This window comes from Crassostrea angulata, chromosome 6 (genome assembly GCF_025612915.1).
Source record: "Crassostrea angulata isolate pt1a10 chromosome 6, ASM2561291v2, whole genome shotgun sequence".
Classification (NCBI taxonomy): domain Eukaryota; kingdom Metazoa; phylum Mollusca; class Bivalvia; order Ostreida; family Ostreidae; genus Magallana; species Magallana angulata.
The window spans coordinates 54,583,858-54,598,909 of record NC_069116.1 but is presented as its reverse complement, the minus strand read 5'-3'; the positions used below and the strand labels follow the sequence as shown (position 1 = coordinate 54,598,909).

General features: G+C 34.0%; 2 protein-coding genes across 2 annotated transcripts; one reads left to right on the top strand and one right to left on the bottom strand.

Moving 5' to 3' along the window:
- The first annotated feature begins 2,408 nt into the window (after positions 1–2,408).
- LOC128190215 (uncharacterized) lies at positions 2,409–3,633 on the top strand. The gene has a single exon (XM_052862158.1). It carries the CDS (start codon positions 2,629–2,631, stop codon positions 3,370–3,372), a length of 744 nt encoding a protein of 247 aa, XP_052718118.1. The 5' UTR covers positions 2,409–2,628; the 3' UTR covers positions 3,373–3,633.
- Positions 3,634–5,804: 2,171 nt separating this feature from the next.
- Positions 5,805–12,505, bottom strand: LOC128190214 (substance-P receptor-like). Its single transcript, XM_052862157.1, has 3 exons — positions 12,069–12,505; positions 8,976–9,658; positions 5,805–8,439 (listed from the first exon to the last, which is right to left on the bottom strand). The coding sequence occupies exons 1-3, from the start codon at positions 12,295–12,297 to the stop codon at positions 8,188–8,190; spliced, it is 1,164 nt and encodes a 387-aa protein (XP_052718117.1). The 5' UTR covers positions 12,298–12,505; the 3' UTR covers positions 5,805–8,187.
- Between the last annotated feature and the right edge of the window lie 2,547 nt (positions 12,506–15,052).

Here is a 15,052-nt window from a genome sequence, read left to right as displayed (position 1 = left end):
AATTTCCAGTCTTGCATGATACATGTACGTTGTTGATAAACCCTTTGAAACATTGTTAACGATTTCGTTTTCTTTTCGAAATTGTTTTGAAAAATAATATTTTCCTTGAACATGTACCCTGAATGTCATAGGCTTCGGAACCAGGGGGGGGGGGGGGGAGGGGGTTGGATAGGAGAGATTTTTTTGCAAAGGTAGACCTAACCATTAGGCACACGTACAGCATCAGAGAGGGGCCATGCAGCCCCCTTTTTTTCTCGCAGCAAACATATTGTTCCTAAATTTACCATTAAAAGATTGAAATATTAATAGTAGTGGTATTTAAAACTTGTATAGCCCCCTCACCCCCCCCCCCCCAAGATTAGGAATTTCATGACTTGGGGGAAAACAATTTATAGGTAAGATTTTTTGGAGTTATAGGTATACCCCCCCCCCCCCCCTCACGGATTAGGATTTTCATGATTTTGGGAATTATGGGTTTTTTTGTTTTTGTTTGTTTTTTTTTTTTTTTTGCTTGTCAAGATTTCTGAAGTTTAGTTTAGCCCCCCCCTTTTTTTTCAATATGCTTCCGACGCCACTGAATGTACATTCAATGTGCATTTCTAGTTTTGTTCATAAGATATCAGTATTCCCAAAGCACGATGATCTGTACTAAAAAAAAATATGCTCATACATGTATTTACATCTACCGATTATGATTCCCTCTATTTCCCTCTATGTAATTCATAGCTGTATAGAAACTGACGGGACTGACCAAAAGTCGATTGGTCGAAACCTACATGTACAGCGACTGAAACTGACAGGACTGAATCGAAATCAACACACCTCGTTTATCGATTGGTAGAAACCTTTAGAAGCGACTTTAGAAAACTCACGAACATGATGACGCCACACTTTAATTCCCATAGGAGACGATTTGGCTGTTTCTTTAAGCTAACATACTAATGTACATTAACAGTAATTTAGGCATTTTAACTTAATTTTTACAACTGATTTATTTATTAATTTGTTGAAAGAATGACGTAAATATAAACAATAAAATGCTTCCTTTGATGATTTATGCGGGTTAGGAAGGTAGCGATCACTGCAGAAAAATTTACATAACGCGGGTTATATATTTTTCTACAATTTCGCTACCTTCATATTTCGCATAAAGCACCAAAGAAAGCATTTCATTGTTTAAATGTGCATGTATATTATTGATTGAAGTATTTATATTCCATCTTAAAGTTCTGATGTCTTAAAAAGCATTCAAAGACAATCGATTTTTGAATTTTATAGAATAAATTTTTTTTTTTAACTCGTAAATCCACACTTATTATTTAACCCGCATCCATCCCTTTTTATTATTCCAATTTCAATTTTTGATTTGAATGAACATTATAAGTTAACTTAGGGTTGCTGACTTTGCTAAGGGCGCGGAGAGATTATATGTATTATTTTCGAAAATATCTTTCCAGCTCCATCCATCAATATCTCCATTTGATTAAAAGACCAACATAAAAGCAGCATGTACGATTTACACGTAATTCCATTCATTTACAACAGTATCAATCACCAGCTTATGATCGAGAAATACTCATTAAAAGGGCTGCCTTGTAAAGATGTTGTACCATGCATAGAGGTCCTTACTTGTTCTGAGTACATGTATATAATATAATGAACGTTCTCATAGCCAAAATGATGCTGCGCCTCCCATAATAATCACACCAAAATACGTGCTAAAATTACAGCGTTTTAATTTTTATTTTATTTGCAAAAATTAACTAGATATTGAGAGATGAAAAAAGTGTATAATTTTTTTTGCTTTTTATTGAATTCACACAAGAGGTAAAATTACATAGATTAAGAAACACTTCTAATTCAAATACTAATTTGTGTTATTGATTTTATATGTTGTAAGATGTGAAATTTTAATTTTTGCTGATTTTACCTGCATGCTATATTTCATTATTATCATATTTTATCAATAACGTGTAACACACAATAAAATGATTTCGTAACTTTTTAGATTAATCCTAAGAGTAACAATGATTAACACAGCGCAGCTATTTCCCAACAAAACTTCTTATTCGAGTACAAAAAGATTTTAATACCACAAAATATATTCAAATTAATCAATAAGTGTTAAGTTTAGAATGTGGATTGCAAACCTTACAGCTGAAGTATATATTTGTATCGACTTTTTGTGCATATGTTTTAATTAATAACACAAGGTAGGAAATATTTGACCAAACGTATTGAATTGTAGATAACAAACAAAACTCTTTTGTCCAACTCGATTCTGAGCGACTTCAGGCTTGATTGTGGCAACGTTTCCATATTGTTAAAACTTTAAACGTAATTGATTAGGCCTTTCTTAATTTTATCAACCGCCAACAAACCTAAACGAAAATGTTACACATATAAAAACAAACAAGATACAGTGAAAGTCTACAGACCTAATGCTCATGGGGACCACACTTGTGCGGCATATATAATAAAAATGAGCATTGCTGAAGAATGTGAGGTACTGGATATAAACGTAGATGATTTTTAAGTGCAAAATGACATTAAGAAAAACTCATGTGATTGCCTTTTTCGACTTGGAACATTTGTGAATAAATTCTTGACTGAAAGTGCCTTCTCCGAATGCCCCAGACCACAAATCGGAAGGTCCAAAGAGACCGCTTAAACTGCCCAGTGGGCAAGGGAACTGTGTATAACTCGCTGTTGGACATCTCCAACGCCACCCGGGCAAGGGCGATGAAAGTGAATCTAATAGAGACCGAGAAAACCAAGAAGCTTCACAGAATCCTGGAGAAGAACCAACGTCATACTGACTTTATCCAAGGAAGAATGAAGGAAAGAACGGAAAGGTCTCTCCGGGAACTGAAGGCTTTCCAACAAGTTCTCAACAATGATTACCGAGTGTCAAATTTCAAGACAATGGACAGAGGATTCCGAAGAGAGCTAGTCCAAACCCCTCGAACAGCTCGGAGATTTAAGATAGAAACACGCGTTTACTACTCCGGGTTCGATATGAAGACTTTCAAACCAGAAATTGATCGGAAACTTCGACAAATGGACCCTTCGCGAACCCAAAGGATAATGAGGAAGATTCTTCTGGAAGAGTTTAAAGACCGTAGTGACGTTCTGATTGACCGGAATCTGTCCGAGAAAACCTTCCTGCAAATGTTGGACGATCATAAGAATCTAAAACAGTACAGGCATCATCGCAATAAGTCTATCGTTACTTTCGAAAACGCGGAGAATGATGCTGAGACAAACGACAATAAAGAGATTCAGAAGGAGCATAGCAATGCTGCGTCATCAGGAATTGATGCTGCCGATGCTGTGATAGACAAAGTAGCTGGCTTCAACCAACAGCATTAGCGGGTTTTTCTCCATACTGGAAGACACATAAGAGTATATTTTTTTATCGACAAAATTTGCGAACACAATTTTTTATGAATTAAATACTAGTATTTGGACACGACTCCAGATATCCGTGATCACCATTAATTTTGTTTTCTGACCTTATGCTGCAAGCTGTGATATATCGTGTTCAGGTTTTTATATTCCCATGTCTGTAAATGCATGTATGCCCATTTTTCTTAGCTTCTTTTAAGATTTTGTAATAAAACACAATCAGTTTCTTGGGGTTTTTAGCTCACCTGAGCTGAAAGCTCAAGTGAGCTATTCTGATCACATTTTGTCTGTCGTCCGTCTGTCCGTCCGTCTGTCCGTAAACTTTTCACATTTTCAACATCTTCTCAAGAACTACTGGGCCAATTTCAACCAAACTTGGCACAAATCATCCTTAGGCAAAGGGGATTCAAAGTTGTGAAAATTAAGGGCCACGCCCTTTTTCAAGGGGAGATAATTAGAAATTAATTAAAAATTTTGAGAAATTTTTAAAAATCTTCTTCTCAAGACCCATAAAGCCAGGAAAGCTGAAACTTGTGTGGAAGCATCCTCAGGTAGTGTAGATTCAAAGTTGTGAAATTCATGGCCCCCGGGGGTTGGGTGGGGCCACAATGGGGGCTCGAAGTTTTACATAGGAATATATAGAGTAAATCTTTAAAAATCTTCTTCTCAGAAACTAATCAGCCAGGAAAGCTGAAACTTGTGTGAATTATCCTCAAGAAGTGTAGACTCAAAGTTGTGAAAATCATGAGCCCTAGGGTTAGGGTGGGGCCACAATGGGGGGTCGAAGTTTTACTTAGGAATTTAAAGAGTAAATCTTTAAAAATCTTCTTCTCAGAAACTAATCAGCCAGGAAAGCTGAAACTTGTGTGGAAGCATTCTCAGGTAGTGTAGATTCAAAGTTGTGAAATTCATGGCCCCCGGGGGTTGGGTGGGGCCACAATGGGGGCTCGAAGTTTTACATAGGAATATATAGAGTAAATCTTTAAAAATCTTCTTCTCAGAAACTAATCAGCCAGGAAAGCTGAAACTTGTGTGGAAGTATCCCCAGGTAGTGTAGATTCAAAGTTGTGAAAATCGTGATCCGTGGGAGTAGGGTGGGGCCACAATGGGGGGTCGAAGTTTTACATAGGAATTTATAGAGTAAATCTTTAAAAATCTTCTTCTCAGAAACTAATCAGCCAGGAAAGCTGAAACTTGTGAGGAAGCATCCTCAGGTAATGTAGACTCAGAGTTGAGAAATTCACGATCCCTGGGGTTGGGTGGGGCCACAATGGGGGCTCGAAGTTTTACATAGGAATATATAGAGTAAATCTTTAAAAATCTTCTTCTCAGAAACTAATCAGCCAGGAAAGCTGAAACTTGTGTGAATTATCCTCAAGAAGTGTAGATTCAAAGTTGTGAAAATCATGAGCCCTGGGGTTAGGGTGGGGCCACAATGGGGGGTCGAAGTTTTACATAGGAATTTATAGAGTAAATCTTTAAAAATCTTCTTCTCAGAAACTAATCAACCAGGAAAGCTGAAACTTGTGTGGAAGCATCCTCAGGTAGTGTAGATTCAAAGTTGTGAAATTCATGGCCCCCGGGGGTTGGATGGGGCCACAATGGGGGCTCGAAGTTTTACATAGGAATATATAGAGTAAATCTTTAAAAATCTTCTTCTCAGAAACTAATCAGCCAGGAAAGCTGAAACTTGTGTGGAAGTATCCCCAGGTAGTGTAGATTCAAAGTTGTGAAAATCGTGATCCGTGGGAGTAGGGTGGGGCCACAATGGGGGGTCGAAGTTTTACATAGGAATTTATAGAGTAAATCTTTAAAAATCTTCTTCTCAGAAACTAATCAGCCAGGAAAGCTGAAACTTGTGAGGAAGCATCCTCAGGTAATGTAGACTCAGAGTTGAGAAATTCACGATCCCTGGGGGTGGGTGGGGCCGCAATGGGGGCTCGAAGTTTTACATAGTAATATATAGAGTAAATCTTTAAAAATCTTCTTCTCAGAAACTAATCAGCCAGGAAAGCTGAAACTTGTGTGGAAGCATCCTCAGGTAATGTAGATTCAAAGTTGTGAAAATCGTGATCCCTGGGGGTAGGGTGGGGCCACATGGGGGGGGGGTCGAGGTTTTACATAAGAATATATAGTTTAAATCTTTAAAAATCTTCTTCCCAAAAACTAATCAGCCAGGAAAGCTGATACTTGTGTGGAAGCATCCTCAGGTAGTTAAGATTCAAAGTTGTGAAAATCATGATCCCTGGGGGTAGGGTGGAGCCACATGGGGGGGGGGGGTTAAAGTTTTACATAGGAATATATTGAGTAAAACTTTTAAAATCTTCTCAGAAACTAATCGGCCAGATTATTCTTGATAAATAATTAAGAAATGTAGAAAGTTTTGCCATTTATTGATTTCAATTGTTTCTCACTGACAGGTATGTGTATTTATTATTGAAATCAACAATAAAAAAAATGGAAACGAAAACCTATAACAGACTAGGAACTGCTTAACCAGAAAACATATATTTGTATAGGAATTGTATATGTTTGCATTTAGAAAATGTACATATATCTTTTTGTTTTACAAAGGTAATTTATAATGATCAACATTTAAGTGCATTCTGTACACAAATATTAGATTAAAACCAGGTATACGAAATACCTCTATCTTTTCAAAACACAAATGAATGTTAAACGTCTATATAAAAGCATTTGCAAACAAGTTTTATCAGTTTTCACGTGTTACCAAATGTTTAATATATCTGCATTGTTACGACACAGGGTAGCTTTTTCTACTTTGCCTAATCAAATAATCAGAACTATTTGCTTCGCAGAAGGTTCTCAATTGTTGTTTTTATTTTTCAGGACTAAAACCCTGGAGTTCAATGATTCCTACTTCAACTTTTATGAATACCTGGCGTAGCGACTTCAGAGTTAAATCACGCTAATTGATCATGGTACGAAATTGGCATGATGGTAGGGCTAGTCCCTGAGGAATATTCCGCGCCAATCACTACGTGTCCAAATTAGAAGTCTCGTGTACAATGCAATCTTTTCATTTGTGATACTTCATTTCAACTTATATAAGCTACATGCTCTAAATACACATGTACTGGCAAATTCTTCTATGGAGGAAGAATCACCCCTTTTCCTTGCCTATTTGTATAAAACCAGTTTCATAAACAATGTGATTAGATAATTATATATTCTTGATCTCATGTAACTAATGGAAAAAAAGCGAAATTTCATATGATATACACAGGTCTCGGACAAAGATTTTCATGTGTAATATAACCCCTTTATCATTTATTAATTTTTATTTAAAATATGAAAGCGAATAAATGGAAAGTAATGTGAATCATGAACAGCAGATATCAGACCCCAAGTGTACTTTTTGTTACTTTGAAACCCGAGATAATTTTAATCATAAACTTAATACTTGACAATACATAAAATATTCATGTATTTATCTATTTACCCAGAAATCATACTTGTAGATTATTGTTATCATTTCGACTGTTGTAACCATCAATCAAGAAATCAAATTTAATGTCATGGTAAAAAATTGATTTTCTGTAGTCCATGTTTATCTGTTTGACCCGGAGTGTAAAAGTTTTAACGAAATTCCAAAGGAAACCCCGTATTTTACCACAACAAACGATTGTTGAAAATGAGAAAATTTATGACTTAACTAGCAATCCAATAGCCCACTATATCAATTAAACATCAGCAACTTTTGAACTGTGTATTCGATTTTCAACAGAAGTCCTCCACCTGTACGATACATACAGTAGAACTTGTCCGATGTTTAAAAGGAGTTCAGCTGCACTATCAAGGACACTGTATAGAAAAAGAGATACGATACTTAACCATTCTTCACCATTATCTTTTTCCTAAAGAAAATGACCAAAAAAATCTTTTATTTATCATACATTCATTTAATAAGTGTATTCACTGTACAAACAGATTTAACGAATACTGTTAAATCGTTCGTTCTTTCATTCGAATACATAACACTTTTATTAGATTTAATTCGTCATTGATTTCAGCAATACCAATAGTAAAACAATACTGCATAAAACATCGTTCACCTAGGGAAGGTAATTTTATCAAGAAGAAATAGGATACAAACTACCGGGGCTGTCGTAAAAACATTAACAAAGATAATAACAAGAAAACAATTTCATAACATTTCAAAAATTTAGGTTAACAAAGATAATAACAAGAAAACAATTTCATAACATTTCAAAAATTTAGGTTTTAAGAGGGCTAAATAGATACCTTTTTTTGCATGGACAATATTAGTCTCCTAAAGAAGAAGAGCTCTGTAAAAAGATGTCCGAAAACGTTCAGATTTTAGAGCTAAAAATTAATATATGAAAATGTTCTTTGTTAAAAAATAGTTTACAGCTTAAATATCACATATATAAAGATCTGATGGATGGATAACCACCCAGCCTATTTGTCTTACTTAACTTTACTAAAATCAACTACTTGTCTTGAATTTCAATAAAAGTAAAGATAGTTAAAAAATAAGATAAGTGTAAATCAGGTCCTTAACAAATAACAATGATACAATCAAACTCGTTGATTCGTAATTCGTTAGAGTCCTCATCTATTTGCATTTTACTTGTATACAATAGTACGACGGACAAGGACAGTTTGAACACAACATTGTCATTGAACACAACACTGTCCGTTTTCTAAAGACGATGAAAGGAATCATTGTCAACATTACATTCTAAGATTTTTTGTGCTGATTTTAGCCACAACAAGAAAACAATTTCTGTTTGTTTAATGATTGTCTGTAGTTTGACCAGCGCTTGAAACTGGCATTTTATTTTTACTACGGTACTCAGAATCCACCCAGACTTTATTTTTTCTGAATTTCCGGAAACAAATGATGTACAGTATGGCTTTCCTGAAGTTTGGATTAAAGATAACGTAAACGATGACATTATATCCGGTACTGAACGTAGCTAAAAATAGCATGATAAGATTGAATGCTCCCTTGGCGTCTTCACTGTCGTCTGATCCGTTGATTTTCTAAACGATAAAATTATTCGAAATTTATATCTATGTATGAGTAGTTTACCAATGGAATGATGAAAGTTTATTCCTACATCAAATTAATAATTTAAAATATTTTTATTGCAACTTTCTTCGCATAGTAACAAAGCGGTTCAAACAATAATGAAAAACGTGTCCATTATATATATTCATGGATCTAACTTTTTTTTTAAACAAAAAAAAGGAAAAAGATAGTCAAATTTTAAACAAAAATATTTAGGCATGGAGAAAAAACACTATAAAAATATTTAATTTTGTTGAAATAGAATGAAAAATAATTTAAATGTAAAACTGAAAGATAAAGGGTTAGAGACAATAGCTTCTTTCTTGGTAAATTGTTCTTTTTGGTAAGCATTTACTTAAAAGTCAAAGGAAGTAAACATTTTTTTTTACTCATCATATCATTATGTGAAATAGAATGTATTTTCTGCGTATTTTTTTCTTGGTTTTTATTATGTTTTAAGACAATGCATGGAATAGTACACCTGTAATGTAAGCTCTCGGATACTTACAGCGACAACCAAGGAGATGAAGTAAGGCAACCAGCTGATAGCGAATAATACGGCAACAACAATCAACATCTGAATGATTTTCATGCGTTTTTCGGAGAGAACGCTCTTGTTAAGTTTGTGATTTTGCTCCGTTCTTTGATTTGCTTCCAACTTCGACGTCGATGCTTTTGATTCTGTAGTGGATATCGTTGTAAGGTTTCCATTTGATAAATTTCTCGCAGACATTTCCTGATTGGCCTCTTTTTGCGTCTGGCTTTTATTTTGTGACGATTTAATGGCCGTCGACTTCTGTGCAGTCGAAGTCTTCCTCATTACAAACTTAATTATCAAGAAATAATTGTACCACATTATGATCAATGGAATGACGTAGGAGAGCAAAAGAACGCATAAGCCGTTGAAGATGGAGAGCGTTGAGGAGAAGGTGCTACGACATGACTCCATGGTTTCGTTGTGGGATAGGGGAATAGTAATGACGTCATATTCTACGAAGGACGGCGTGGCCACTAGAAATGCCCCCACCCACATGGCGATCACTAACTTCCGGCAGGTGCCCAGCGTCATCTGGGGTCCAAGGCTGTGTACGATGCTCTGTTTCCGTTCGAAGGACACAGCGCCTAAGGTGAAGATGGACGAGGTGATGCACAGTATTGGAAATCCATTGATCACTCGACACATGAATTCACCTACAATTAAATAAAATGCAATACGTGCTAGTTGAGGGTCTTCCTCGTCCTTGGGAAAAGTTTCTCAATTCAACTGAAACTAGTTTGTTCTTTGATGATATATAGGACGTTCTTTCGTACAATTTTAAAATGGCAGAAAACTGATATTGAAGTGCTTTACACACTGAACTACTTTAAGTGAGACAAAGATATCCATCGATAGAAATATAATTACAAAACAACTGAATTCTCATACACACTGAGGCATTAAAAAGCGTCAGTCATAAAGTGAAGGGGGCTCTTCGCATTGCAGAAACAATACAATATTTTAATTCTTATTTAAAAAAAAACCAGTTATATACATAATTGTTATCTTTAGGGCAGAAAACTAAGACAAACGTACAGGTACATCATGAACTGATTTTCGAACACTATCTATTTCATTTGAAGCAAAGGAAAGATTATAAATCCATTCTTTGTAAATTATTGCAGAATATCATGTCCCTAGGTTACAATTCCATGCTTAAAGTCAAAATCAATACTTCAAAGCTAAATGACAGAACCGTAAATTAATAACGTAAAATTTGAGACGAAGTAAAGATTTATTGACTAGTTTGATACACAGTTCTTATAATTACTGTATTCTAAATATCTGGGACCGAATCTTTTCATAGAATAATAACACGTACTCAAGGAAAAGCGCTGAAACGCAAATAATTTCACCTCTCTAATTCAATGCCTCTTAATTGGCTACATTGGGTCCCCGTGTCGGCATACCTACCAGGACAAGTTGTATAATTTGTGCCTCAGTAAAGTAAGGTAGTTTCTTGGAACAGTATACAGTTCAAAGTTTACAACAGCAAAGTATGAAGCAATGGTGAATTTTACGAGACTTTTGAAAAAAAAATTAAGACAATTTGTCTAGTTTTTTTTTTAAAGTTAGGGAGAGGGTTTGTAGTATGACTCTGACCTTGTATTTAGGTATCAGGTTTCTAGCCTTTGGGTTATTGATTTTTGCTATATTAAAAACAAAAAAAATAACATTGACTTACCAGGGTTTTTATTTGTCGCGAGGTGGGAATTCAGTAAGCACAGATTCCTTCATTAATCAACAAATGATGGTCGTTTTTCTGGCAATTTAAATTAAATTTGACTCGATATAAATCACTTTGATTCTTTTGCAGCCCGTCTTTGGAAAACACGAGTTTAAAAGTGTTTTAAAGTGGTGTCTGGTTTTCCTGCTTAATACAAACATGTATAAAGTCTTTGTGCTGTATACATGTACACGTGTTTAGATTAATCTATATAAAAATAGTTATTTTAAAAATAGTTATTCTAGTATAGACTTAACTAAAAATAAATATAATAAAATAGTATTTTGATACAGCATCCTTGTACCTGTACTAGACTAGTCTCTCAAATCACATGGTGCAAAATAGACTGTAAAGAATTTTACATTGCTAATAGTACATGTATATTGTATTTCTTATCAAGTAATAGCATAACGTTAAATGACCTAACTGAATAATGTTAACAAGCTACCTCAGCTTTAAACCGATAAGAGAAAATTCAAAAAAGAATACTGAACCCACTTTTTTTATATTAATTGCAGTTGATTAAAACGAACTTCCTTTGATGTATCAATGAGCGCTTCTCCGATTAGATTGATTTTATTAATGTGAAAATCAACTTAGCTGCACCAATAAATTCTTATTTGCAAGAGCTCCTTAAAATGGAATTTAATGTTGTCGCTACATCTTCTACAGTTTTTAATCGCCAACTAAGTTATCAAATCAAAGTTTAAGGACTTCTCGCATGTAAATTTCACTTATCATTTCAAAAATCAATTGTCTTACGCTCATCATAGATAGCTATACAAAAATGAAGCTTGAAAGTACACTTTTATATAAAAAAAAAATGTGAATATTAAAATTCAGTTGCGCAGTCTTTTGCCCCAATCATATGGATTTTCATATATAAAATACTTACAATTGAATTATTACACAGTTATTATGGAGCAATAAAAGTGCAAGTGTCTGTAGGTGTCACGAAAACTCTCTCTTAAGCACTGTTTAATCTTTATTTTTTAAGTTTGAACGGTAAATATACATTATGTATTTCGTTACTTTCAAACCTATAATTTCTTTTTTAAAACAAACTTCCACAACCAGCTTTAATTGTTCTCTACAAAATTTAAACAGTTTTTAAGTAAAATACAAACATGAGAATAGTAAAAAAAACTTTACCCATTAAACATGACATAAAAAAAAAAATTTGCTTTGCTAAAAGTATTTCTATATCCAATATGCGCATTTACTAAAAATTCAAAGAATGTTAATTCTTGAAATACAATTAACCAAAAAATTGGGATTAAATTTTGCAGTGCTTCGACTGTGTTAGTGCATGAATACATCAATTAGAAATGCAATACCTTCGTGAAAATTTTCTGCATGCGACAGATCATGAAGCCTCATCGGTAGAACAACAGCTCCTAAGAAAATATCGCTAAAGGCCAGGTTTCCAATAAAGACGTTTGTGACGCTTCTCATCTTCTTGTTTCTGATGACGATGAAAATAACAATAAAATTACTGACCACCGCAAAAATCAGAATAAGCACCATACAGACGAGAAAAATGCCTGCGTCCAAAGTCAAGCCCATGGTGTACAGAGTTAGCAGTGAGCTGACACCAGTAGATGCTGACTGTGACTTCTGAGTCTAGATCTGCCGGTTGCAGACCTTTTTAAAGACCTACTGGGTGGAAACCCGATCGATATTTTTAGAACAGAATGAATACCATGAATGGGTTAGTGTTCGGTAGTTTCAAATCGGATTACTTACAATCTAACCAGCGTAAATTAAGTAGGTATTCTAATCTTCTTGAAAACTTGGTGCCAAGACCATCGTTGCTGTTGCGTCGATGTATATTTCCACTTTGAAATACGTGTGTACACATCTTAAATAACATATCTTTAACTTGATATGATAGAGAAAGTCAAATTTAGACAAATGAAGGGTATTTGTATCGAAGTTCTAAAAGACTTGTTGTTTTGTTTCATCGGGATCGAGGTTCTGAACACGAAGACTTGGCCTCTCTCTCACCACCATTAAAGAATCTATATCTTTCATTAGATATATATGTTCATCATTAAATCCATCTTTTCGGTAATGATACCGCTTATACCTCTCCTAATGACTTTCTGAGTATAATTTACAAAAACATAATTCCTGTCACAAAAAAGAAATGAGCAAAGCCAAATATTAACAAGTTGATTACAGTATTTTTATCCCGTATATTACTAGTAAGCCTTTTTGATTATAATATTTTTAGCTCGTAAAAGCCCTTTCCAATAAAAAGAAACTTTGTAATTAAGGTAAACAATTTTGAGAGAGAGAGAGAGAGAGAGAGAGAGAGTAAATCATACAATATCATTCTTTTTCATTCACTTTCTTACACCGATCAATATCCATCTCTGATGACAAAAGTAATCAACATTTCCGTTTTAATCAATGGCGAATATAAATCATTTTGGGCTCGTAACATAGATGGTACTACAGTTCCAGTCTTTTTCGTGGACGTTTGAGAGCTTTTAAAAAACGAAATACTATAAATATAGAATGCTAAGCTAGGATAATTGGAACAAACTTGTTTATGCTTTTGAATGCGCATGTTATCATTTTCGACAATATATTTAATAGGCCTAACAAAAACAAAAAAAAAACGAAACAAACAAACAAACAAAAAACAAAAAATACAAAATCAAAGAGCCCCTAAATGCTTGTTAACGTAAGAACAACATCTGGCAATGTCAAATCCTTGCTTTATCTATCCTCGGTGAATAGACCGGGCAATTCGTTCAGTTGTCCTTTGAGTATTGTACTTTTTTTAATGCAGGCGCAGTGATTCAAAATTAAATGTAGGCTACATGAAAATATTTTTTTGTGCTTTATGCACAACGAAAGGAAAAAGGCAAATTTTCCAATAATTTATAATATTGTTAATAACTGTCACACTCTAGATGTCAAAACATCAGCTGTCGTCCATCCGAATTTTTTCAGACCGGGAGCTCAGACCTGCAGCTAATATTCGGTATGTTCACATGTATATATGCACAACATAATAAAATCGTCCGGACCGCTGTTCGTTATAGTCATTTAAGCTTGATATTTGAAGTCAGTTTACATTGATAGTCATTAATCTTCCTTTCAAGCTGAATCATCTTCATTAAATGCACTAATCAGAATTTTCATTTAAGGGACATGGTCACGAATGGTCACGATTTTGGTCAAAAATTATTATTCCTATTTTTCCGATTTTAATGTTAACAATGCTTCAATTAGGCATTTCTAATAACATTTTAGTGTCAGTCGTCGGGTTATAAGCTAGATACAGAGCTCAAAATTCTTTGTCAAGTAAACAAACTTTCAAAACATGACGTCATGTTTTTGTGTACGTTATGAATATTAACGGAACTATTCCAGTTTTAGACTCAAAATGAATGTAATAATCGTTAGCTAGATATGATTATTTATTTATGCCTTAAACGATTTAGAAAAGAGAGAGTCAGATTTAACTTTTTCAGGTATAATGTTCCAATGTTAACACAAACATGGCACGAGCCTGGTTTATATGACAGAGAATACTGAGCTCTGTATCTTGCCTAAAACACGACCACTGACACTAATATTATTGGAAGGTCATTAGAAATGTATTTAAAGCATTAAAAACAATAAAAATTGAAAAATGGTTTATGCTGTAATTAAAAACGGTACATGTAATATGATTTTGAATACTAAATAGCAGAAAATAATTACCATGCATATTACAAGTAAGTCATATTACTAAAAGAGCCATCTGTGCTGGTGTGTCAGAAAATTTAGAAATCTTTTTTAATACGACCTAGATATATGTCGTTTTGCAACAGATACGTGATTGCTTGTCACGTGATTTAGCGAACAAATCATCTAAAAAAAACTACATTGCTAACACTGATGACCTTTCATTCGTGTTTGATTATTATAACACTTTTTAGAAACGCAGAAGGATATCAAAATGAAAGTTAACTTACTGTCGCGTTTTTTTTTTTGTTTTTTTTTTTTTGTTTTTTTTGTTGGTTTTTTTTGTTGTTTTTTTTTTAAATATCTGGTCAAGCATTAAAAATTGGCAAATATACAATACCAATTAGCTTTTTATTTCAAAGAATTGACATAATTTTTGAATCTGATTTAAAACATCTTACAAGAATGTTTTCATATTTGATGAAATTGTGATGTTTCCATCACTACAACCAATCAATTATCAGATAAAGTTATGATAACGTACCTGCTCTGGGTAGTAACGCAACCTTTTTGATTTCAATTTTGAAAATTATACAGATTTTAAGAAAATCTACATAAAAGTTTGGTTTGCAGTGGT

Bases quoted from the DNA above. Each gene is read 5' to 3' on its own strand.
- LOC128190215 (XM_052862158.1), top strand. From the start codon at position 2,629: ATGCCCCAGACCACAAATCGGAAGGTCCAAAGAGACCGCTTAAACTGC.
- LOC128190214 (XM_052862157.1), bottom strand. From the start codon at position 12,297: ATGGGCTTGACTTTGGACGCAGGCATTTTTCTCGTCTGTATGGTGCTT. The intron at 9,659-12,068 runs GTATTGCATTTC...ATTTAATTGTAG, and splicing joins TGCAGAAAATTTTCACGAAG to GTGAATTCATGTGTCGAGTG. The intron at 8,440-8,975 runs GTAAGTATCCGA...TTTATCGTTTAG, and splicing joins TCATCTCCTTGGTTGTCGCT to AAAATCAACGGATCAGACGA.